The 24,284-nt window shown below is 44.3% G+C and overlaps 2 protein-coding genes across 3 annotated transcripts in view; both read left to right on the top strand.

Moving 5' to 3' along the window:
• Nucleotides 1–520: 520 nt before the first annotated feature.
• Nucleotides 521–13,256, top strand: GABRD (gamma-aminobutyric acid type A receptor subunit delta). The gene is made up of 9 exons (XM_070956013.1): nucleotides 521–588; nucleotides 5,587–5,699; nucleotides 6,040–6,107; nucleotides 7,042–7,262; nucleotides 7,524–7,606; nucleotides 7,959–8,096; nucleotides 9,254–9,409; nucleotides 10,867–11,078; nucleotides 12,963–13,256. The coding sequence occupies exons 1-9, from the start codon at nucleotides 521–523 to the stop codon at nucleotides 13,254–13,256; spliced, it is 1,353 nt and encodes a 450-aa protein (XP_070812114.1).
• An 8,761-nt stretch (nucleotides 13,257–22,017) lies between these two features.
• PRKCZ (protein kinase C zeta) overlaps nucleotides 22,018–24,284 on the top strand; it is a 72,665-nt gene continuing 70,398 nt past the window's right edge. For both annotated transcript variants that reach the window (XM_070955985.1, XM_070955986.1), the window contains exons 1-2: nucleotides 22,018–22,070; nucleotides 22,632–22,698. The gene's annotated coding sequence lies outside the window, so the exon portion shown is untranslated. The remainder of the gene's footprint in view (nucleotides 22,071–22,631; nucleotides 22,699–24,284) is intronic.

Here is a 24,284-nt window from a genome sequence, read left to right as displayed (position 1 = left end):
TCGGCCAGCAAGCTCTGTGCTTGGCGTCTTCTTCTTCTTTTTTTTTTTAAAAATTGTATTTAAAGTGGCAGTCGTCGTCTCATTTTCCCGAATGGACTGACCAGCGAGGGAAAGGAGGGAGAGCGAGGTGAAGAGGAGGAGGAGGAGGAGAACAGTGGCCCTCGAATTTTGCCTTTCCCTACTCCGCTCCAGCATCGCTTTTGGCCCAACGCGCGCGCCCTCTGGTTGCTGCGCAGCCACGTCGCTTGGAGAGGCAACGGAGCCCCCAACTTCTCTCCCCCCCCCCATACACACACACAAACACACACTGTTGTGTGTCCACCCCCCCCCCCCACACCTCCTCCTCTTTCTTTCCACTGTGCGGAGCAGGACCGACCGACCGACCGACCTTCGCCCCGCGTTGTGCCAACTTCTACGCGCCCCTGCAAGCGACTTTGGAGAAAACTCCCTTGCCTGTGTCCCCCCCCCCTTTTACATCTGTTTCTCGCCCCCCTCTTCGGTCAATGTCTCTCGGCCAGAGATGGAATCGCTCACCTGGCTTTTCCCCTCCTTGCTGCTGCTCTGCGCCCAACAGCACACCTGGACCAGGTAAGAGCGAGCGAGAGGAACGGAGCGGAGCCTCCCCGGGTTTAAGGCAGGCTAGCTGCGCTTGGGCACTTTTTTTTTTTCCGCGCGCCTGCTTGGCCGGGTCGTCCTGCGTGTGCGCCCCGTTTGAGTCTACCGGGGGTAGGAAGAGGGGAGCCGGGGCCGCTGCCAACCCCACCGTGGGTTGGATCCGGCCACTCTCTCTCGAGGGACGGGGCGAGAAAAGGAAGGCGTCCCTTTTACGCGCCACCCTGCGCTTTCGGGGGGAAATTACATTTGGGGATGGGGATGCGTGGGAAAGTCTTGGGCCGCTGGTTATACCCCGGCCCGTCGCTGCTGCCTTACAGCCTCGAATCCAACGGGGCTTTGAGAGGAAGCTGGATCCGGCGCTCCTGGCGCAATCCAGAAGCCGCGGCACGCGTGGGAAACGTTGAACCCGGGTCTGTTTATTCCACTTTCGCTGCGGGGCGCTCCTTTGTTGGAAAGGAGCCAGATGCTTAGCGATGAAAGGAGGGAGATCTTATTTCTGGGAGACGGGGTTCATCCCCGCACCCCGAAAAAAACATCAGCCACGCATCTGCGCTGACATCCCTGTTTTTTGTTTAATTATTTTACTTTTGGCACAAGAGAGAGTACCCAAGGCTTACTAGGAGTACAGGGTTCGAATTCGAATCAGTCTAAGCCCTGGGCCCCCCAAATTTCCTTCTGAGAGGTTACCCCTGAAACTGCACAAAGGGCAGTCAAACTAGAGGTTCCCCCCCCCCACTTTAGAAAGAGTTTTGTTGAACTCCCCACTTATTTATTTATTAGTTCGATTTATACGCCGCCCTTCTCCGGAGACTCAGGGCGGCTTACAATGCTTTTAAGCAATAGCCTTCCTACTTTTGTATATACCTGCTTAGTAGGGCTTTCGCCCCCCCCCCCCCAAGCGGTGTTCTATTTTATACAAAGTCATCTTATTGCCCCCACAATCCGGGTCCTCATTTTACCTACCTCGGAAGGATGGAAGGCTGAGTCAACCTTGAGCCTGGTGAGATTTGAACTCGCAGTAATTGCAGGCAGCTGGCAGCTAAGTGCTACTTTAACAGCACTTAGTCCACTGCGCCACCAGGCTCTTATAATCACAACTACTCTGGGGTGGTTTTTTTTTTTTTTCTGGCATTTGTAATTTTTGACATACATACAAACATCAGTAAGTCTATGTGTCCCTCCGAACACACACAGAATTGTCCCCCTTTTGGCCAGGAAAAAAAAGAGGAAAAGTTGGTTTTATTGACGCTGGCATTTTAAAATGACTTTAAAGTCAGATTTGAACCGATGATGAGAGCTTTGCCCCAAGCTGACAGCTCCACTTGGAAAGGTGATCAATTAAGGTCACCCCGAATCTGAGCCGGATCAGGCCAAGGGCCCATCCAGTTGCCAACCAGGCTCCCCAACAGCTGTGGGTAGCCAAGGCAGGGTGGGTGGGTGGGTGTCTCTGTGATTGAAACCATCAGTGCTGTGAGAGTTTGATTGCTCAGGGTTTGGTCTAGGCCCCCCCTTTTTAAAGCCATCTAAATTGGTGGTCATCACCGCCTCCGCTGACAGCGAAAATGCCATGGATTTTTCGCTCCGCCTGATCTAAAGAATGTGGGTTATGCTGACAAAGGCCAAAGGGGAAGAGAGTTTCTTGCCGAAGAAGGACCAAAATATACCGTGTCCTATTTGCTAGCCCAGAGGGACCCCCTCCGTAGCAAGCGGAGCATCCTTAGGGAATGGTTTCAAATGAGGCGACTGCGCACTTCCTTCCTCCGTGTGTCTGTTTTGGAGCATCAAATGGGACAGTCAGAAAAGTCACTTCCTTCGAATTAAACAGGGTTGGGTTGTTGTTGGTTTTTTCCCCTGGGGAAGGGGATATTTGGTTAGGTGTCTACTGGCATAAGTTTGGTTCTTGGCACTGGAATGCATGGTTTCAATTTTAGTCAAGCTTTTTTCTCTGTTTGCATAATCTTTGGAATAGAATAGAATAGAATAGAATAGAATAGAATAGAATAGAATAGAACAGAATTTTTTATTGGCCAAGTGTGATTGGATACACAAGGAATTTGTCTTGGTGCAAAAGAGATTATACTACCTGAGACTTCTCAGGAAACAACAACTGAATGAAAAATTGCTGGTGGCCTTCATAGAGAGCATTTTAACTTACTGCACCCATGTCTGGTTTGCCAATTGCACAGTGGCAGATAGGACAGCGCTCCAGAGGGTCAACGACATTGCCCAGAGGATCACTGATTGCCCTCTCCCCTCCTTGGAAGAGCTTTATACTTCCCGCTGCCTTAAGAAAGTTCAAAACATTCTTAAAGATCCATTTCATCCTGGGCACCCTTTTTTTTTTTTTTTTGAACTATTACCATCAGGCAGACGGTACAGGACAATCAAAAGAAGGACAAATAGGCTGAAAAACAGCTTCTATCCCAGGGCAGTAACTATACTGAATTCTACTGTGTAGTACAATATTAATGCAATATCAGGGGTTCTCAATTCAATTGTATAGAATTTGAAGGATGTGTGCTTGTGTGTTTTTATTTTTATAGTTATAATGTACACTGAAGATGGCATTTAATCTTGTTGTAGGAGGTGCAATGACAATAAACTAAACTAAACTAAACTAAACTAAACTAAACTAAACTAAACTAAACTAAACTAAACTAAACGTGTATATTGGGGAAGGGGAATGCGTTTCCTCGCTATAGTTTTCCCAGCTCTACCCCAGGTCGTAAAATGGAGCGAAAGTCTTGCTTAACAACAGAAATGTTGGGCTAAATTGTGGTTGTAAGTTGAGGACTAGTGATATTGTGGGCCAGAATTTAGTTCTACCTACCAACTGATTGCATTGCTTGAATTGAATGGGAAGACTAGATAGCAATAGCAATAACCCTTAGACTTATATACCGCTTTACAGTGCTCTACAGCCCTCTCTAAGCGGTTTACAGAGTCAGCCTCTTGCCCCCAGCCATCTGGGTCCTCATTTTACCCACCCCAGGAGGATAGAAGGCTGAGTCAACCTTGAGCCTGATGTGATTTGAACGGCCAAATTGCAGGCAGCTCGGCAGTCAGCAGAAGTAGCCTGCAGTACTGCACTCTCACCACTGCACCACCGTGGCTCTAAAATACTAAATACTAAAATAAGGCCAGGTTTGCACTTGAAGAAATGGGAGATTCCCCCAGACTTTTAAAAGGAGGAAAAATACAAGACAGGGGGAGGGGGAAAAACAAAAACAAAAATTTGGGGGTGCTGGCAGCTTCTCTACCTCTCTTTTCCTTTTCCTAGCCCCCCCCCCCGTCCCCGCCCCATGACTCCTTGGTTTCTGGTAGCTTTTCATGCAGTGACTTATTAAACCCTGGTACAGTAATTGGGTAGGGATGAGTCATTGTTCCTCAGATACAGTTTCAATTTATGCTTGCGGTATGTGCTTGGCGAAAAGAGGTGGGCTGCAGATCTTGTTTTCTCTGCTCTCTCCCACTCCCCTCCGCCCCATTTAGCATGGTAATATTTTTTGTTATTTTATACCAAAAGTCCCAGAATAATCTCCGCCCCAAGGAGGCTCCAGTTCCTTTTTCTGGAAGACCAGAAAAGGGGTGGAGGTTGGAGAAGGGAAGAGCGACTAGGAATAAAAAGATGGAAAAAAAATGGAACAGTCCTACTTGAATACGAGGGCAAAGGGGGATGTTAGCAGGGGTGAAATCCAGCAAGTTCTGATAGGTTCTGGAGAACCGGTGGCAGAAATTTTGAGTAGTTCGGAGAACCGGCAAATACCACCTCTGGCTGGTCCCAGACTGGGGAGGGAATGGAGATTTTGCAATATCCTTCCCCTGCCATGCCCACCAAGCCATGCCACGCCCACCAAGCCATGCCCACCGAACTGGTAGTAAAAAAATTTGAATTCCACCACTGGACGTTAGGCTGCGTGAGGATAAAATCTGTACTTCATTAGAATGATGTACTATCAGGAAACAGGACTGCTCACTGCGCATTTCTCTACTAATCAGTCCTTTTTCATTAGGTTAAAACTACAATTTAATGAGGCTTACAGCAATAGATTCCTACGACAGGCACTCAAAATCTCAAAACATTCTCCCAGCTCACAAAAGTGGATTGGTCCTGCTTTAAACTGTTCCCAGAATAATCTTTGACAAAATCCAGAATCCCTTAGCCATAAATCTAATCCAGGACCTTTGTCAAAGGTTGATATCTAATAACATAAAAGAATATAAAAGAATAATAGTAATACAGTCTTAGTTAAATTATTTGACAACGCTGTCAAATAACTTACTAAGACTGTATTACTATTATTCTTCTCTTCCTTACTAGTATCTTCTTTCCACTTATTACTATAACCATGTGGCTTGTATCTTTCAATTTATATGGTTTTTATTTCTTTCCTAGTACGATTTGACAGCTTATTAGTAACCTGTGACTATCACTAAGTGTTGTATCTCTTTATTCTTGATGAATGTATTTTATTCTCCTTATGGACACTGAAAGCATATACACCTAAGACAAATTCCTTGTGTGTCCAGTCACACTTGGCCAATAAAGAATTCTATTCTATTCTATTCTATTCTGTTCTGTTCTGTTCCGTTCTGTTCCGTTCTATTCACTTTTCTTTTCTCTGTTCTATTCACCTCTTCTCTTCTCTTCTCTTCTCTTCTCTTCTCTTCTCTTCTCTTCTCTTCTCTTCTCTTCTATAAATGTCTCTTTGGGCAAAGACCTTATGTTCTTGCCTTGCTTTTTGAGCATCTTGTTCATCAATTTAATCTTTTCTCAACTTCCCCTGGTCTTCCCCATCAGGTGCAATGCCGGCTAAAGCCCGTGAATAGCAATTTTTAAATATCCAGCCGAATTTGAATCTTTATAACGGAAAAGTGCTGTTTTTGAAAGCTGTTAACGCTAAATGAAGTATTTGCTTGTCTTTCTTTCTAATGGTCTTCCCTTTTGTCTCGTTCGTTCTTTCAATGGAGAGCCCTGAATGACATTGGAGATTACATCGGGTCAAACATAGAAATATCTTGGCTGCCTAATTTGGATGACTTGATTAAAGGATACGCCCGGAATTTTAGGCCAGGAATTGGAGGTAAGGTTAATTAGCACAGGATGCACTATTTATATATTATAGATCAACATAGAGTTACATTTTTTTAATCCCTTCCTATCATCCACGATTGTCAGGAAGGAGTTGTAAAAATTGTACTGTGGTGCAAATGGAATAAATAAATAAATTAAAAATTAAAAACACATTAAAATAATGCCCACAGAGATGAGCTACGGGGCTAATCTGGTTTAGGGCCTTGGCGTAACTTTTTCTCATTCATGCATTACTCTTAATTTACATAGGACACAGAAATAGGCTGGCCTAGGATGAACACGAATTCCAGTGCCTGTTTTAATCTCTCTCTTCGTCTTTTTCTATCGAGGGCCTCCTGTTAACGTAGCTTTGGCTATCGAAGTGGCTAGCATCGACCACATCTCTGAGGCCAACATGGTAAGTGAGCACCAGAGCTAAGCAAGACACGGTGACACCACGTTCGTTCGACTGATGGTGAAAATGGCAATTGTTTTTAGACTACCCTAGAAATGCCAGCAAGAGTAATCAACCTGTTATTTTATTTTTTGTTTTGCTTTATTTGTAAGAAAACTATAGCTCCCATCTCAGTACTGTAACAGCCTAAGCAACCCACACTCTAGTAAGAATATTTCCACTGATTTTGACTGGTTTTAGAGGTTCCTTAAGACTTATTGTGTGACATAAGACTTATTGTGGGACGCGGTGGCTAAGACACTGAGCTTGTCGATTGAAAGGTCGGCAGTTCAGCGGTTCGAATCCCTAGTGCCGCATAACGGAGTTGTTGTGGCTCCGTTGCCTGAGCCTGGACTATCGACAGATGCAGACTCTGAGAGTGAGGGAGAGGAGTTGGCAAGGCCTCCCTTTCCAGCACCCTCCTCTCTGGCAATGCCTCCGGAGGACACCGAAGGCCAAGAGATAGGCCCAGAGCCAAGCACGTCCCCGCAGCCACAGGTGGACAGCGACGAAGGAGATAAGTGCTGGCTGGATCCTCAGCAGCAGCGCAGGGAGAAGCGTGCGCAGCAGAGGGGAAGGCGTGCCAGAGATTAGCTGAGTCACTGGACCACACCCCACTAGCAGTTCGAAAGCACGTTAAAAAATGCAAGTAGAAAAAATAGGGACCACCTTTGGAGGAAAGACCTCCAAGGACCCTTCTAACTCTGTCATTCTGTAATTCATGAATCTTTAGTGGTGACTAATAAGCTGCCCTTCTAATTTAAGAATAAGATGTTAGGAATATGACAAAGAAAAATGGAAAATGTTCCTTGTTTGGCCCAGGGAAGTTGTCACAGCCATTTTTTTTAAAGGAAATTTTTTTTAAAAAAAAATCTGCTCTGTTAATTCTCGTCTTTAGGAATATACAATGACGGTCTTTCTGCATCAAAGTTGGCGGGACCACCGGCTGTCGTACAACCGGACCAACGAAACGCTGGGCTTGGATAGCCGTTTTGTGGACAAACTCTGGCTTCCGGATACATTTATAGTCAACGCGAAGTCAGCCTGGTTTCATGATGTAACAGTGGAGAATAAGCTGATCAGGCTGCAGCCCGATGGAGTCATTCTTTACAGCATCAGGTAAAAATGACAATTTTTGTGACCAGCTGTATTTATCGGGTAGTGAAATGGCAGGAAGTATTCCCCCAATTTCGGGAATATCGTGATGTTGGGAATTCAGCTCCTATAATTCTCATTGTGTGGAATTCTGGGATTTGAAGCCCACATACCTAGAAAGGACCAAGGTTGGGAAACACTGGCCTCCTAAGTGTGCAGGGTTAAGCAGAAAGGTGCTTTGAATATAAAGAGTTGTGTGTTTTGCTCTTTCTTCGCTTGGTGCAGGATTACCTCTACGGTGGCTTGTGACATGGATCTCACCAAGTATCCAATGGATGAGCAGGAATGCATGCTGGAATTGGAGAGCTGTGAGTTTAAATATACAAATCACACAAGCTGGGGGGAAAGAAGGGATATGACTTTGTGTGCTTTTGCCATGATTTTGAGTCTGGGAAGTGGAAGAAACAGTGAAGTGGGGAAGAACAAGCTGGTCTATGATGAAATAAAAATGGATTGTCGGTTAAGAGTAAATAATTTTTGGACAGTGGTCAAAAAAAAACCCACAGACATGTTTATGCTGTCACCAGAAGTTGGGTATGGCTTGAATTAAACTTTATCTTCACGTGCAAAGCAGGTTTAACCTATTATTGTGAAGCCCTATTTTCACCTTCCTCTTTATGCACCTGTATTTATTCAGGATTTTTTTTTTTAAATCAATAGATGGCTACTCCTCCGAGGACATTGTCTACCACTGGTCTGAGAACCAAGAGGAAATTCACGGCTTGGATAAGCTGCAGCTTGCTCAGTTCACCATTATCAGTTATCGATTCACTACTGAATTTATGAACTTCAAATCGGGTAGGTAAAGTTATTGTAGTTACTTAATGGCTGGATGGTTATTGAGCACCATATTTTCTAAGGAGGCAGGAAATTAGCTGGGTTGAACAAGCTGTAAGGGCCCAATTCACCAAGATGGGTAAAATGGCATTTTTAAAAGATGAATCTCGGCCTTTTAAATACAGGGCTCATTCATGATGATAAATAAGTTTTAATCATGGTTTGCTCTTTATATGGCTAAATTCACACAACATACATACGGCTACGAGCAACTGTTCACAAAATGCAAAACTGGAGTTTCACACTGGTAAGCAGAAATCTAACTATGAGACGGCTTGAGGTGGCCTAATTTTTTTTTCCCTACTGTGGTTTGTAATCCACAGTTCATTGGTACAAGTGTTGGTGAACCCTTCTTTAAAAACTTCCAGTGTTGGAGCATTCACAACTTCTGGAGGCAAGTTGTTCCACGGATTAATTGCTCTGATTGTCAGGAAATTTCTCCTTAGTTCTAAGTTGCTTCTCTCCTTGATTGGTTTCCACCCATTGCTTCTTGTCCTGCCTTGGAGAACAGCTTGACTCCCTCTTCTTTGGGGCAGCCCCTGAGATATTGGAACGCTGCTATCATGTCTCCCCTGGTCCTTCTTTTCATAAAACTTGACATACCCAGTTCCTGCAACCGTTCTTCTTATGTTTTAACTTCCAGTCCCCTATAATCATCTTTGTGGCTCTTCTCTGCACTCTTTCTAGAGTCCCAACATCTTTTTTACATGGTGGCGACCAAAACTGGATGCAGAATTCCAAGCATGGCCTTACCAAGGCCTTATAAGGTGGTATCAACACTTCACCTGATCTTGATTCTATCCCTCTGTTGATGCAGCCTAGAACTGTGTTGACTTTTTTGGCAGCTGCTGCACACGGCCGGCTGATATTTAAGTGATTGTCCACCAGGACTCCAAGATCCCTCTCACAGTTACTGCTATTGAGCGAGGTACCACCTATATTGTATCTGTGCATTTTGGTTTTTCTGGCCTAAATGTAGAATCTTACTTTTTTTCACCGTTGAATTTCATTTTGTTAGATAGCGCCCAATGTTCAAGGGAATGATGGAAGCCATTCTGAGGGCAGGATAAAAGGACAACCAAAAAAGACATTTTTTAAAAAAAATCTCCGTTTTGCAGCTGGCCAGTTCCCCCGCCTGAGTCTCCATTTCCATCTGCGGAGGAACCGAGGCGTCTACATCATCCAGTCCTACATGCCTTCCATCCTCTTGGTGGCCATGTCCTGGGTCTCTTTCTGGATCAGCCAGTCAGCTGTACCTGCACGGGTCTCCCTAGGTAAAAGAGGACTTCACTGGTGAAATCCAGCAGGTCCCGACAGATTCTGGTGAACCGGTAGTGGAAATTTTGAGTAGTTCGGAGAACCGGCAAATACCACCTCTGGCTGGTCCCAGAGTGGGGTAAATGGAGATTTTGCAGTATCCTTCCCCTGGAGTGGGGTGGGAATGGAGATTTTGCAGTATCCTTCCCCTGGAGTGGGGTGGGAATGGAGATTTTGCAGTATCCTTTCCCCAGGAGTGGGGAGAGAATGGGGATTTTTCAGTATCCTTCCCTGGAGTGGGGTGGGAATGGAGATTTTGCAGTATCCTTCCCCTGGAGTGGGGTGGGAATGGAGATTTTGCAGTATCCTTTCCCCAGGAGTGGGGAGAGAATGGGGATTTTTCAGTATCCTTCCCTGGAGTGGGGTGGGAATGGAGATTTTGCAGTATCCTTCCCCCAGGAGTGGGGTGGGAATGGAGATTTTGCAGTATCCTTTCCCCAGGAGTGGGGAGAGAATGGGGATTTTTCAGTATCCTTCCCTGGAGTGGGGTGGGAATGGAGATTTTGCAGTATCCTTCCCCCAGGAGTGGGGAGAGAATGGGGATTTTGCAGTATCCTTCCCCTGGAGTGGGGTGGGAATGGAGATTTTGCAATATCCTTCCCCTGCCACGCCCACCAACCACACCATGCCCACAAGCCATGCCCACAGAACCGGTAGTAAAAAAATTTGAATTCCACCACTGACTCCACCTGATTTTTACAAAACCCTTTGGAGCTGGGGTGGCGCATTGAATAGAGTGCTGGATAAGGATTGTGGAGGATTTAATTAAAACTCTGAGCCCAACTGCCTCACAGGTTTGTTGTGAGGAGCAGTAGGATTATGATGTGTGTGTTACCTTAAGCTCCTGAGATTCCAAGGTTGAAAAACCTTGCCCTTTGGAATGAACTCCCCCCAGAAATTCGGAAAATCTCTGATCTCCGTGTATTTCGCTGTGCCCTCAAAACCATGTTGTTCCACCAGGCTGGGCTATCAATATAAAGATTTTAATTGGTTTTAATTGGGATTTTAAATTCGGGGTTTTATAAATTGGGCCTATTATTTAATAATTTTAATTATTTTTAAATATTGTCTGTCGTTGTGTTTTTAATTAGGCTGTACACCGCCCTGAGTCCTTCGGGAGAAGGGCGGTATAGAAATAAAATAAATAAATAAATTAATAAATAATAAATAAATAAAGCAAGTAATTTTCTGTCTCCTTGGACTAGTGTTAGTCAGAACTAGCTGGCTGGCGGGGCGAGGGGGTGTCATGTGACTGGTAGAAGTGAGTGACGTCAAGTTGGCCACGCCCACCCAGGTTTTGTGGCTCCCGCTGTTTTCTTTTCTGTGGGAAACGGGTCTAAATGGCTCTTTTGAGTATTTAAGGTTGCAGATCCCTGCTCTGGGTGCTAATCTTTTTTCTCTTTCTTTCTTACAGGCATAACCACAGTGCTTACCATGACCACCCTGATGGTGAGCGCTCGTTCTTCCCTCCCTAGGGCTTCGGCCATAAAAGCGTTGGATGTCTACTTCTGGATCTGTTATGTCTTTGTCTTCGCCGCGCTGGTGGAATACGCCTTTGCCCATTTCAATGCGGACTATATGAAAAAGCAAAAAGACAAACTGAAGTCCAACAGGCGGGCAGAAGAGGTTAGTAGACGCTTCTGGCTGAGATCCATTTCTTAGCTTGGATGGCTTGGCTAGCTTTTGATGTCATTCACGTATTATATTTAGTTAGCCATAAACAATACTATTTAGTTAGCCATGAACTAATACAGGAGAGTCCAACCTTGGCAAATCTAAGATCTGTGGACTTCAACTCCCGGAATTTAAGACCTGTGGATTTCAACTCCCAGAATCCTCCACCCAGCATTCAATTCTGGGAGTTGAAGTCCACAGCAGGGGTGGGTTCTACTTACCTTTACTACTGGTTCGCAACGGGGCCGCGCGCAGAAGCTTCTGCGCATGCACACATCGTCCATGATGACATCCGGGCGGATGGGTGGAGCCTCCCACTGCTTTTACTACCGGTTCGCAAGAACCGGACTGAACTGGGAGGAACCCACCACTGGTCCACAGGTCTTAACACCCCCCTGCATTAATACCTAGTTGTGCAACATGCACAAAAACCCTAAACGAAGCTTGACAAGGACCTAATGGCCAGATTCACGCCACAAGCCAAGCCCAAGTAACCACAAGTCACTTTAAGTGATGTGTGAAGCCAAGCAAGTTGTGTTACAGCAAAAGTTCGTCTTGAGGCGGAAAACAAATATAGTAAGTAATAAATAAAATGGACTGAATGGGGTTTTAATGGGAATTTTAATTTTAATTTTAGTTTTATAGTTGAATTTTAATTGGACTTGTTGTTATTTATTGCTGTGAGACGCCCTGAGTCCTTGTGGAAAGAGGGCGGCATATAAATCCAATAATAAATAAATAAATAAATAAATAAATAAATAAATAAATAAATAAATATAAAATAAAATAAAAGGCAGGGTTTATTTATTTATTTATTTAAAATAATTTTATTATAGTTTTTCTTTTCCAAAACTCTAATACATATTCAAACAGACGGTGTCATTTTTATATACTTTGGATTAACAGTTCACATTAAATCTACATTTTATTGGGTTCCCAATCAGAACACAGCCAAGCTCCCACCCAATCAGTTCACACCCCCACTGGCAGTTAAAAGGAAAAAACAGCTGCGATCACACACATTGCTCCTAGAAGCACGAAGCCGAGAACACCAGCCTGAAGATGACGAATGAGACTTCGTCGAAATGTTGCCAAGACACCTCCAATTTTACGCGGGAGAAAACCCGAATAACCAAAGACCTACATATATCCTCAACTTCCTTATGAATATTACCTATTTTTGTTTCTGTTGCCTCTCCGCCTACACCATTTTTCCCAAACCGCATAATATTCCGAATCCTCTTTTTCTTTTAATTCTAAAGTTAGCTTATTCATTTCGGCACATTCAAATATTTTTTGGATAATCAATCCCTCTTGGCGGTACGTTATGTTCTTTCCAATATTGCACGAACGCAATTCTTGCTGCTGTTAGTATATGTAGGATCAGATAAAATAAAATAAAAGGCAGGGTTTAATTTGGCAGGAAGAATATCGGCTTGAACTTCACTGTAGGTCTTTAGTGTTGTCCGGAAAACATGTTTGATTTCTCCTAGTCTGACATACCCCGCTAAAAAAATAATAATCATAATTTGTTCAATTTGGCTTTAATGTGGCATGTGTTGGGTGGGGCAAACCACTGATAAAATAAAGCTTGGTTAAGGAAGCGTTTATAAATCCAGCCATCTTGGCTTAGGCAACAAACCACAGTCGTACAGTAGTGTGCGAATTCAGCCTGTGTTTCACTTTCTGTAACAGTTTGCTAAGCTATTCATTGCCCACCACGTTAGTCCAGATCTACTTCTGTAGGGCAGAATGTCTGGATTATCCAGGTTGAGGGAACTGGGCCTCCGGTTGACCCATCTTCCCAATTTTACCTGCCCTCTTTCCCCCTTTCAGGTCAATGTGAAAAATGCCATTGTTATGTTCTCTCTTTCGATTGCTGGAGTCAACCAGGAGCTGGCCATGTCTAGCAGGCACCGCCGAAGGCCCCGAAATCTCTCTGGCTCGTACGGCTCCGCTGAAGTAGAAACGGGGGACACCAAGAAAGGAGGGGCACCAAAGCCCAAAAAGGGTCTCAAATCTCTTTTCAAGCCCATCGACGCCGACACCATCGATATCTACGCCAGGGCAGTTTTCCCAGCTGCCTTTGCTGCGGTCAACGTCATCTATTGGGTGGCCTACACCATGTGAGGATCCTGAAGAGCAGTCATTCGTCCGTGAAGGCGCTTGAGGACAACTGAGAGAACGTCCCACGAGTGGAGCCAAACTTGGGAAGAGCTTTTTCAAGCACAGCTGTTCCAAAACCAAACTGTCCTTTTGCAGGCACAAATGCTTGTTTGGTAGCCTCTTCCGTCCCCCAAGGGGAGGAACAAGTTGCGTTGACAACGAAGGCAAAGGAAGAATGGCTCACTCTCATTCAATTTTGTTTTGCTTTCTTGGCGAACCCAAATGACAAGTGTTTTCCCCAGCAGGGCAAGATTCGACCAGCACTTAAGTCTTTTGCTTCTCTGTTAACTGTGCCAATTTCTGAATTAAGACTTTGGAGCATCCGTTATATCAGGAATATTATCTGAAATAATTTGTTGTGAAAGTAGGACACAATTTCTTCAGAGGTTTAGTATCTGGGCAATAATTCAGGTGGGACATCATTACACGGGATGAAACGAAATGAGCAAATTTTTCGCGAAAGGAACCGACGTGTTTGGAGTGGCTGCTCTTGATTTTAAAGCTTTTGACAATTCACAGGTTCAATTACTAGTCAAAGATGGGCTGGTGGAGATTTTGCAGAATTTCTCTTTTATTTTTTTAATCCGCCGCATTGCCACGCTCCTTGGCTGCGAAGTCGCCGTAGCAGTAATGGCACGATCGTTTATATTTGGTACTTTCGAAATGATTCCCACACCTTTTAATTATTCTATGCTGCTTTTCGATTTCAACAGTGAAGATAACGTTCCGATTTGGGGCTTTGTAATTTTTAATGTACCTTTTGTTTTTTTTTGCACAAAGGATTTAGAACAAACCTAGCTGAGAATATGAAACGGGGCCTGCAGCAAAAAAAATTTTTTTTGCTGAAATGTAGTTCATTGCGAGAATCAAAACCCTAACAATTCTTTTAAACATGTAAAATCTTGTGTCGCTCATTTTTAAATAAGCCATGTTAACAAGTCATTTGAATCTTATTAATAACCCAAGTAACCTTTTTTTTTTTCCTGGAGACATGTAAGGATGTCTGAGTTTTCCAGCCTGAATGTCTTTACCTGATAAGCAGAAATACAAAAGTTGTTTCAAAAACATTTGTTTTGCAATTGGGAGTCCCGTAAGCTTATTACTATGATAGTTGTTAATTTGCAACAATTTGCACACATTTCCCTTTAATAGCAAAGAGATGCAATTGACACAGAAATGTACACGACAGGTTATGTAATACCATATACACATACACAAACACTGTATGTATGTATATAAGAATTATATATACACAGAGAGAGAGAGAGAGAGAGGGATGGGCTTCAATAATTTTAGCAAGGGGTTCTCTGCCGGGGTTTGCCCTCCCCGGGCTCCGGAGGCTTTTCTCAAACCTCTGGGAGTGCGAAAACAGCCTCCCCAGGCTCCAGAGGCCTTCCGGAGGCCAGAAATGGCCCATTTCCGGGCTTCCCGAACTTCCGGTAGGCCCGTTTTTTGCTCTCCCTGAGCCTTAGCACGCGCCCTGCACTTATCTGCATCCACAAAGGGCCGTGTGGGGACTCCCGGGAGGGGACGGGCGGGGTGGGCCAGCCAGGAGTGGGATTTGGGGGTTCTCCGAACTGCACAGAATCTTAGCTAGAGATTCTCCTGAACCCCTGTGAACCCCCAGCAGCCCACCTCTGGACTGATGTTTGCCATGAAGGGGACGGTGGCAGAGTTGAATTACATCGTTGGATCTGGGAGAAAGAAAAAAAATGTGAGATGAGAGGAAAGTCGGCTCGCTGAAGCTGCTGCAGAAAAAAAGTCCCTCTTTGGTTCTTAAAGGGAATTGTTTTCCACTAGCAGATAATGAACTTTAAAAAAAAAAAAATATTAGTGCCGTTTCAGTAAGTCTCCTTCTATCAGGAGCAACCGACTCTATTCAGCCCTTGCACTGCTTACAGCTAATAGCTTCCGTTGTTAAGCAAAGGAATTGAAAGACTTTTTTTTTTTTACTGTGTGTTAGAAGCAGGAACTGACTCCCACTCCCTTGTTTTGTCTTTCCTCTGTTAAGAGATGGGGGGGGGGAATTAATGGACCCTCCCCAAAGATTGCCCAGAAGATGCATTTTGGGGCCAGCCAGCCATGCTCTGATTGTTCTGTTCTGTTCTTCCTCCTTTTTTTCCTGTTGCATTTTTCTTCCGTCTCTTGCAGTCGCAGACTGCTGATCAGTGAACCAGTTTTCATTGAATCAGGTTATTTACCTAACCCTGGTTACTGAATCAGCCATCCTAACTTTTTTTTTTAAACCTCCTCCTTGAAACAGCCCTAGGGCTGTGATGGCGAACCAATGGCACGTGTGCCAGAGGTGGCATGCAGGGCCCTCTCTGTGGACACGTGCACCATCGTTAGCTGGTCTTTGGGTTTCCGTCGCATGCATGCGTGTCAGCCAGCTGGTCCTCGCATGCGCCGGAGCGCCGGAAACCAAAAAACCAGCTGGCCAGCTCTGACGCGTGCGAAGACCAGCTGGCTGGCACGTTTGCGCGTGCCGGAAACCTGAAGATCAGCTGGTCCTTGGGTTTTTGGCGCTCTGGCGTGTGCAGGCGAATGCGCCAGGGTTGGGTTGCTGGGGGTTCGGGAGAACCTCTAGCTAAGATTCTGTGCAGTTCGGAGAACCCCCAAATCCCACTCCTGGCTAGCCCTGCCCCGCCCCTTCCTTCCCAGGAGTCCCCAAGCATCCCATTTTGGATGCAGGTAAGTGCAGGGCATGCGCGGAGGCTCGGGGAGGGCGAAAAATGGGCCTACCGGAAGATCGGGAAACGAGCCTGTTTCCGGCCTCCAGAGGGTATCCGGAGCCTGGGAAGGCTATTTTCGCCCTCCTGGAGGTTCAAGGACAGCCTCCGGAGCCTGGGGAGGCCAAAAACAACCTCCCGTCCCACCGTGGTGCAGGAGGCCGAGTAGGCCACGCCCTCACAGCAACCGGGCAGAGAAACCTTTGCTAAAAGTTTTGAAGGTCACCCCTGGAATGCACAAACAGACATTCCAGTTTGGACACTCGGTGCCAAAAAGGTTTGCCATCACTGCCCTAGGGGGATCCCAGATGTTGCCAGTCAACTTCTCCTACGAATCATTAATCCTGGGGATTTCCAATGTCCTGACTTTTTGTTGTTGTTGTTGTTGCCTTCCCATATTTGTTCTTTCTGGATTGTGTGTGTTTCCCCCCCTCCTCCAAATTAACATACATTTGTTAAAAGGCTGTTCTGAAAAACCGAACCTCTCCTAGATTCTAGGATAACTAACACAATTGTACAGATATCCGCGCTCTTTTTAAAAAACCCGTTCTGGCTTAGATGTGTGAACCTAATCAACGAATGGGTAGGGGGCACCACTGCTAAGCTACAACGTGGCTTGATCTGAGTTTGGCATGATGCGTGGAGGTCTCAGTGTTAACGTTTTGTAACACTGAGCACGGAGTGAATTTTCAGAGAAAATTCTGTGAATTTCCCTGAGCGTTAGGACAATTAATCCAGAAATTGTGGGGGCTCCAACACTGGCTCTTAAGAAGAGATCGGACAACCATCCGTCTGGAACGATATAGGCTTTTCTGCTTGAGCAGAGGGTTGGACTAAAAGACCTCCAGACTCTGTTGCTCTATTATTATTCTGCTTGCTTTCAGTGTCATTATTTGCCTATCGTCCTGCGCCTACCTCTTTAACTGAAATCCTGATATTGAAGGACTATTAGAGGTGGCAGAAAAGTCTGCCAGATTGCTGAATACACGCCAAAGAGGGTAATTTATGAGTTGCGCTGAAAGCGTTTGGTAATTCCTCACCCACACTCAGTTCTTGAAAAGAATTTAAGAAACCGCCAACAGGAATACAGCACCTGACAGCACATATACAGTATTTCTCCAGGATTTTTTTTTTTAAAAAAATAAGTGTTAAATAACATCACAGGAGCCCTTTCTGTCTTAAGTGGTTCCCCCTACTTTTCTTTCCCCACCTTGGATTTTATGTCATCAAATCTTTATTTAGTTGCAAGGAAACCAGCTTGTTTTGACTCTGTCTGAATGGATCCTGCATATAACTGTGCTTGAAAGGACGGGCAGTCTGTTGATGCTAAATGGAGGAAAGACAATTTTCTTTCCCTCCTCACTCGCACACCATCTGTTGTAGCTACTGTGGGAGGTGGAGAAAACTGTATCTTGTGGTATTTGTAAGAGGCCCAACAGCCAGTGAGATTAAGCAAAGACAGTTGGCCAACTGAGGAACAATCTGTAAGACATCTGCTGGGGGTAGCTTGCATCAGAGCAGCTTTTCCCTCTCGTGGAGAGTGACGGCTTTTTCTCCACCAGAAGCACGCTACCAGAAGTATGCAAGTGCCCTTAATCTGCCTAAGACAGCCCTGCTACAATTTTGTACATTTTAAAATGCTCGGGAGCAGCATGGCTCTTGTTCAAGAAACATTTGCAGGCTTAAATTCTCCACTTTATACTTTTTCAAGGTTGCAATTTTGTCGAGTTCACAAGGAGTCTTAGCACCCTTTTCTGAAGCTTTCGGGGGAAACACTTATCCCTTTTAATAAAATTTGTTAATCAGAAAAAGATGCTCGTAGATCCCTCCTGATGTTTTGCTATCGTAGAGTAACACAGCTCTTCCCCCCACTCTACAATGCTGATTTCAGTTTCTCAGTCTTTCCGTTATAAATTTGGTCGCTTACACAACTTGGTTGGCTAGCAGCCTATACTAAAACCCATCCGTATTTTTTATATATATCTATATGTACATATTTTTGTCTGCAGCTCGGCCTAACCTAATTTTCTCAACTGTGACATTTTGTGCAGCAGTCCTCACTCCAATATGGGTTCCTTTTTTTTTTTTTTTTGTAGTGAATTGTGTTATAAATCCAAGAAAACCGAATTTTGGAGACTATCTTTGATTTGTACATTATTTCAAACTTTGAAAGTAATTAAGCTCATCGTGAAATCTGAACTTATCTTCAAATGTGAATTAAAGAAATACCTACCCTGTCCTTTTTTTTAAGAGGCCAGATTCTAGTTTGGTGGAACCTGTGAAGACATTTCCTGGACTCAATAATTCCTGCAAGATGAGACATTTTTTCCATTAGTGCATTAAATAATTGTAGCTTCCCTGAGTTTGTAATATATACAAGTCATGGAACTGGCAATACTTTAACCTTTCTCTAATTGGAGAAAAAAAATAGTTTTCTTGCTGTAAGTGTTGAACATAGATGTGGTCTATATTAAGAAGCAGCTAAATAATACCTATGTGCCATCTATTATGCTTAATTGCAATGGAATTACCATGGAGATCAGAATTTTTTCATACATCGTTAGTCTGTGGTCTTTATGCCAGGCTGGCTCGCATCCAGTTTTTGGTACACTAAATGAGAACCTGGTCTCTGTACTTTTTGTCCACAGTAGCGTTGACCTTCAAACTTGCAAATCTTTCTCTGCTTTAAAAAAATAATAATCCAGGACATCCTTTTTTCCAAAATAAAAGGTAAAGGTTCCCCTCGCACATATCTGCTAGTCGTTCCTGACTCTAGGGGGTGGTGCTCATCTCCGTTTCAAAGGAGATGAGCCAGCGCTGTCCGAAGACGTCTCCGTGGTCATGTGGCCAGCATGGTTCAACACCAAAGGCGCACGGAACGCTGTTCCCTTCCCACCAAAGGTGGTCCCTATTTTTCTACTTGCATTTTTTACGTGCTTTCGAACTGCTAGGTTGGCAGAAGCTGGGAAAAGTCACGGGAGGTCACCCCGTTACGCGGCGCTAGGGATTCGAACCGCTGAACTGCCGACTTTTCAATCGACAAGCTCAGCTTCTTAGCCACTGAGCCACCGCCTAAAGTGAAACTAGAACTCAGGATCTCCCAATTTTTCATCCTAATACTACACTGTCTGGTTAATAAAATACTGGGTTTAAATCCATTCCTTATTTTAACCTAAATAAATAAAAAGAAAGCAAAAGAAAGAAGAAAAACCAGCCAACAACTCAAATGGCAGATTCAATGGATTACTCTTTTTTCTGCTATCAATTTTCTAATATTTCTAACCTCTATTATTTTGTTTTCAATAGGGCGAATTGGCATGCTTGTGTTTTTCCAGGAAAAGTACAGGCAGGGGTGAAATCCAGCAGGTTCTGGAGAACCGGTAGCGGAAATTTTGAGCAGTTCGGAGAACCGGTCGCAGAAATTTTGAGTAGTTCGAGCCCCAGAGTGGGGTGGGAATGGAGATTTTGCAATATCCTTCCCCCAGGAGTGGGGAGGGAATGAGGATTTTGCAGAATCCTTCCCCTGGAGTGGGGTAGGAATGGAGATTTTGCAGTATCCTTCCTCTGCCACGCCCACCAAGCCATGCCCACAGAACCAGTAGTAAAAAAAAATTGGATTTCACCACTGAGTGCAGGTAGTTCTCAACTTACAACAGTTCATTTAGTGACCATTCAAAGTTACAACAGTCACTGAAAAAAAGGACTTATGACCAAGACTCAGGGCGGCTTACAATGCACTTATAGCAATAGCCTTCATTCTTTTGTATATACCTGCTTCTTAGGGCTTTTGGCCCCCCCATAAGCGGTGTTTCTACAAAGTCAGCTTATTGCCCCCACAATCTGGGTCCTCAATTTACCTACCTCGGAAGGATGGAAGGCTGAGTCAACCTTGAGCCTGGTGAGATTTGAACTTGCACTAATTGCAGGCAGCTGGCAGCTAAGTGCTACATAACAGGACTTAGTCCGCTGCACCACCAAGGCTCCTAGCATTTTGGGCTCAATTGCAGTCGTATGTTGAGGACTACCTGTACCACATATTTTGGACTAGGACAAAACCTGATTCCAACCCTTGCTATGAAGGTTTATTGTCTACTATTTACAAAGGCAGAGATATTCTCTTAGAGAATGATGAATACTCTGTTGCCCAAAGGCCACTTACATTTCTCGTATCTTTTGCTTTTTTTCATAATAGCCTCTGAAATTCAAAATCAGAACTGAATCAGATGATTGGCTAAAACACTTTTCCCTCTAACATTTAGCTAATGTTCTCTTGCCCTCTGCTGGAAGAAAACAATACCATATATGTTCCTTCTATACCGAAACCTGAGATTGTGTTTGGCCTAAAATAAAACAACAAATGACGTTTTTGTAGCTCATACGGTAGAACTTTACTTTTGAAGATACCTTAAGACGATTTTCTGTTATTGTAAGAATATGAACAGACTTGCACATTGGCTTAGAGATTAATACATCTACCCAATACGCAAGCAGCCTGGGTTCGAATCCCAGAAGGGTATGGCTAGCTCAGGGGTCTGAAAAAAGTGATTTATGACCATTTTTCACACTTATATGACAACTGCAGCAGCCCCAGGGGTCATGTGATCAAAATTCAGAATGCTTGGCAACTGGTTTATACTTACGACCGTTGCTGCATCCCAAGGTCATGCGATTGTCTCTCCGACTAGCAAAGTCAATGGGGAAACCAGATTCACTTAACAACCATGTTGCTCATTGAAGAACTGCAGCGATTCACTTAACAACGGTGGCAAGAAAGGTGGTAATGTGGGGCAAAGCTCAAATGTCTCGCTTAGCAATGGCTCGGTTGTGGTCCTATGTCGAGGACTTCCTGTATATTTCTTTTTCCTTCCCCTTTTTTTCCTTTTCTGCTGTAACTTTGATCCTGCAAAAGACTAAGACACAGTGTCTCAGAAATTTAAAAAAATACAGTAAATCAAGTTCCAATGAAGTAAATATGTGACAGTCGATTTGTTTATGAATAATTATTAATAAACTTAATTGATATGGCTTAATATTAATTACTTAATTACTAATTAACCTAATATGACTTAATAATTAAGTCATAGAGGTAACCATGTGTGCTGGATTGCAGGCTAATTCATTTTTAATGGCTAACCTTTTATAAACTCCACTTTTCTTCCTCAAGAGGCTTAATATATAATTTTGAGGTAGAAAAGTGACATCAAAAATATGCTTCCGCCCACCTGGAAAGTTTGGACTTCGACTTTCGCCCGCGCATTTTTTTTTTCTTAACCTCCCTGTTCGTTTAGTTGCTAGGCAAAATCAGCCCTCATCGCGGCACCCTATTGGTGGGCAGGTGCGTCTCCTCCGCCCCTTCTCGGATTCCCCTCAGACCATTGGCTGGCCGACATTCCGCCCTCGCCTTGGCGCCAGGTAAGGACATGTTTCCGAGCTCTGATTGGCCTCCGAGGCGTGGAGGAGAGGGGAGGGGGGAAAGGCAATAGCTCCAGGTGAAGTGCCAGCCCGTCCCTGGCTTCCTATAGGTCGGCAGGTGCGGAGGGGGGCGCGAGCTTAGAAAGCGCGCCATTGGCTGAAGGAGAGGCGGGCGCACGCGCGCGCGGGGAGGAGCCGAGGCGTCCCTCGGTGAAGGCGTGGCCGCCATGTTGGGAGGCGGGAGTGCGGCTGCGCGGAGGGCGGCTTTGGCGGGGGGGCGCTGAGGGGGGTGAGCCCGGCGGCGGGAGCGCGCCTTCTTTAACCTGCCCGCGCGCACGGGAGCGCGCCTTCTCCTCAGGAAGAAAGGGGGGGGGAAACAAACCAAAGCGGGGGGGGGGAGAGGAGTCCTGTCAGGAAGGGGCGGACGCAAAGGACAACTGCGAGCCCCTCCCTCTTGCCTCCTCCTCCGGGAAGTTTGGAGCCAAACTTCCGCGGAGCGCGAGCGAGCGAGCGAGGCGGGCGAGGGAAGTGCGGAGAGAGGCGACCCCTCCCCACCACCTCACCTCGCTTCACCTCAGCCTGGGAGTGGGTGGGTGGGTGGGATACCTGTAGAAGGAGAGACCCCCCCCCAAAGCAGGTGCGCTTTTTTCGAGGAGGAGGGGGGGAAACTAGGAGGCTGAAGGGGAGGAGAGGGAGGGAAAGGGGGCAAACAGGAGAGCCAGGAATAATGGGGGAGGGTGAGAAAGGGGCAAGGCGGAAAAGACCCCCCCCAAGCAGCCCCATTACCCAAGGCAGGAAGCTAAATTAGTGGGGACCTCCTAAGGAAAGGCTGGCCAGGTTATTGCTGCTCTTTTTATTAATTTATTAAATATTATTATTAATAATACATTTACATATACATATGTATATGTAAATTTAATACAGATTATTAAATGTATGTATTATTATTAAATAATGTTGTTTCAACAAGCTGGGCTGGCCTGAATACCGAGATCAATTTTAAGTTATACGGGTTGTCTTTGTCTTAATTGAAATGGGCCAAATTATTTAATTCCTTTTAAACTGTTTTAAATTTTATATGTGTTCGTTTTTATTTTTGGCTGTGCACCGTCCCGAGTCCTTCAGGAGAAGGGCGGTATAAAAATTAATTAATTAAATAAATAAATAAATATTACTATTCATCTTTCTCTCCGATTAGGTCCTGTTTTTATTATCCAGACAGAGCCGGTGGGTGGTAAAAGAACTGGATTCCCAAGCTGAAAGAGGTGAGTTCTAATCCTGCCTCGGACCAAAAGCCACCAAGGGCAACATCTGGCTAGTGGCTCTTTTTTTTTTTCCCCTCTGGGAGAAAGTTATTAGCAAAGCCGCTTCCGAAAAATGTTGGCAAGAGAGCGATGTGCATTTGTTCCTGTCATCTCCAGGACTCGGGATTGACTCGAAACCCATAACAACCAGCAGTCACAACAACAATGAGTCGAAAAGAGAAGTTAGGGAGAAGGCTTTTCCCTTACTACTAATATTCATAGTATTCTCTCTCTCTCTTTCTCTTTCTCTCTCTCTCTCTCCATATGTCTAATTAGATCGTATTCTTTAGCTGACTATGGATTAATTTGACATTTAGGAGAAGTTTAGGTGGGACAGAGCCAACACAGGATAGGAGAGGATGTAGCTTCTATTACAGTTCCTATTAGGATTCTCTGTGTAAAATAAGTATTGATTTGTATTGTAAATTTATTGTGGTTCCCATTAAGATGCTTGAAGTCTTATTTCTACTTCATCTCTGTAGTGGTATATAAGTTGCAATGATTATTGTGTATATGGTGGGTATACATGCATTGTTTATAATTAGATCATTTTCTGTAGCTAGAGAGATTAGTGTGGCAGACAACTGGTGGAAAGGATACAAACATTGTAGGTGTCAAACACTCTATTGTATATAAACTCCTTCAGTCTTACTGGACTGCAAGGAGCACAGGAACAGCAACAATAGCAAATTTTGGCAACAAAGTGCACATAAAACTGATATTGTGTTATAGTGTGTATACACAAACCACTCACACATATACAGAGAATCATTGTATTCTCCATAGCAGATGTTAGAATCTAGCTAGCCCAGCTGGTCTAATCTTAAAAAGCTAATATTTGGAGCCAGTTACTGGGCTGTAGACTTACCTGGGAAGGCAATGAAAATGTCCCAGAAAGGGGCCTCAGATTACTTCCACACTGTTGTGTGGTAAAACAAGTTGTATATGTGGGGAATTACCATATGGCTGTACACCGCCCTGAGTCCTTTGGGAGAAGGGCGGTGTAGAAGTCCAATAAAACTAAACTAACGTAAAGTAAATATGATTCTGCATTTAAATAGCGGGGGTTAAGGTGATGGAAAGCCTATGACTACGAATAGTGTTATAATTATATATATACACACACACACAGAAAACTAAGTGTATTGTCATACATGTGGCATTTATGTGTGTATTATGAATGTTAATATTGTCTATATACTATTACCTTTGTGTGTATGAACTTTATTAACATTATATAGCCATTTATATGTATATTGGATTAGTTTACTGTTAGATTAAATTAATAATTCATATAGTTAAATATTATTCCACAGTGAAATGCATAAACGTTAATAATTTCTACAGTACTTTCCTTTGTCAAAACACCTTGCAGTCAAACCTTTGTATCAAGGAGGGTTGGGGAAAATGTTGTGTCATAAGAAAGATGCAACAGACACACACACACAAGTGTAAAGTATCAAGGGATAGGCTTGAGAGAGGAGAGTTTTATCCTCAATGTTATGCATAATAGCGCGTTGCCATTGTTTCTTACCTGGTGAAGGTAA

The sequence above is a fragment of the Pituophis catenifer genome, unplaced genomic scaffold, assembly GCF_029215685.1.
Source record: "Pituophis catenifer annectens isolate HBS135680 unplaced genomic scaffold, rPitCat1.0.hap2 SCAF_18, whole genome shotgun sequence".
Taxonomy (NCBI): Eukaryota; Metazoa; Chordata; class Lepidosauria; order Squamata; family Colubridae; genus Pituophis; species Pituophis catenifer.
This window is presented reverse-complemented; position numbering and strand designations above follow the sequence as displayed.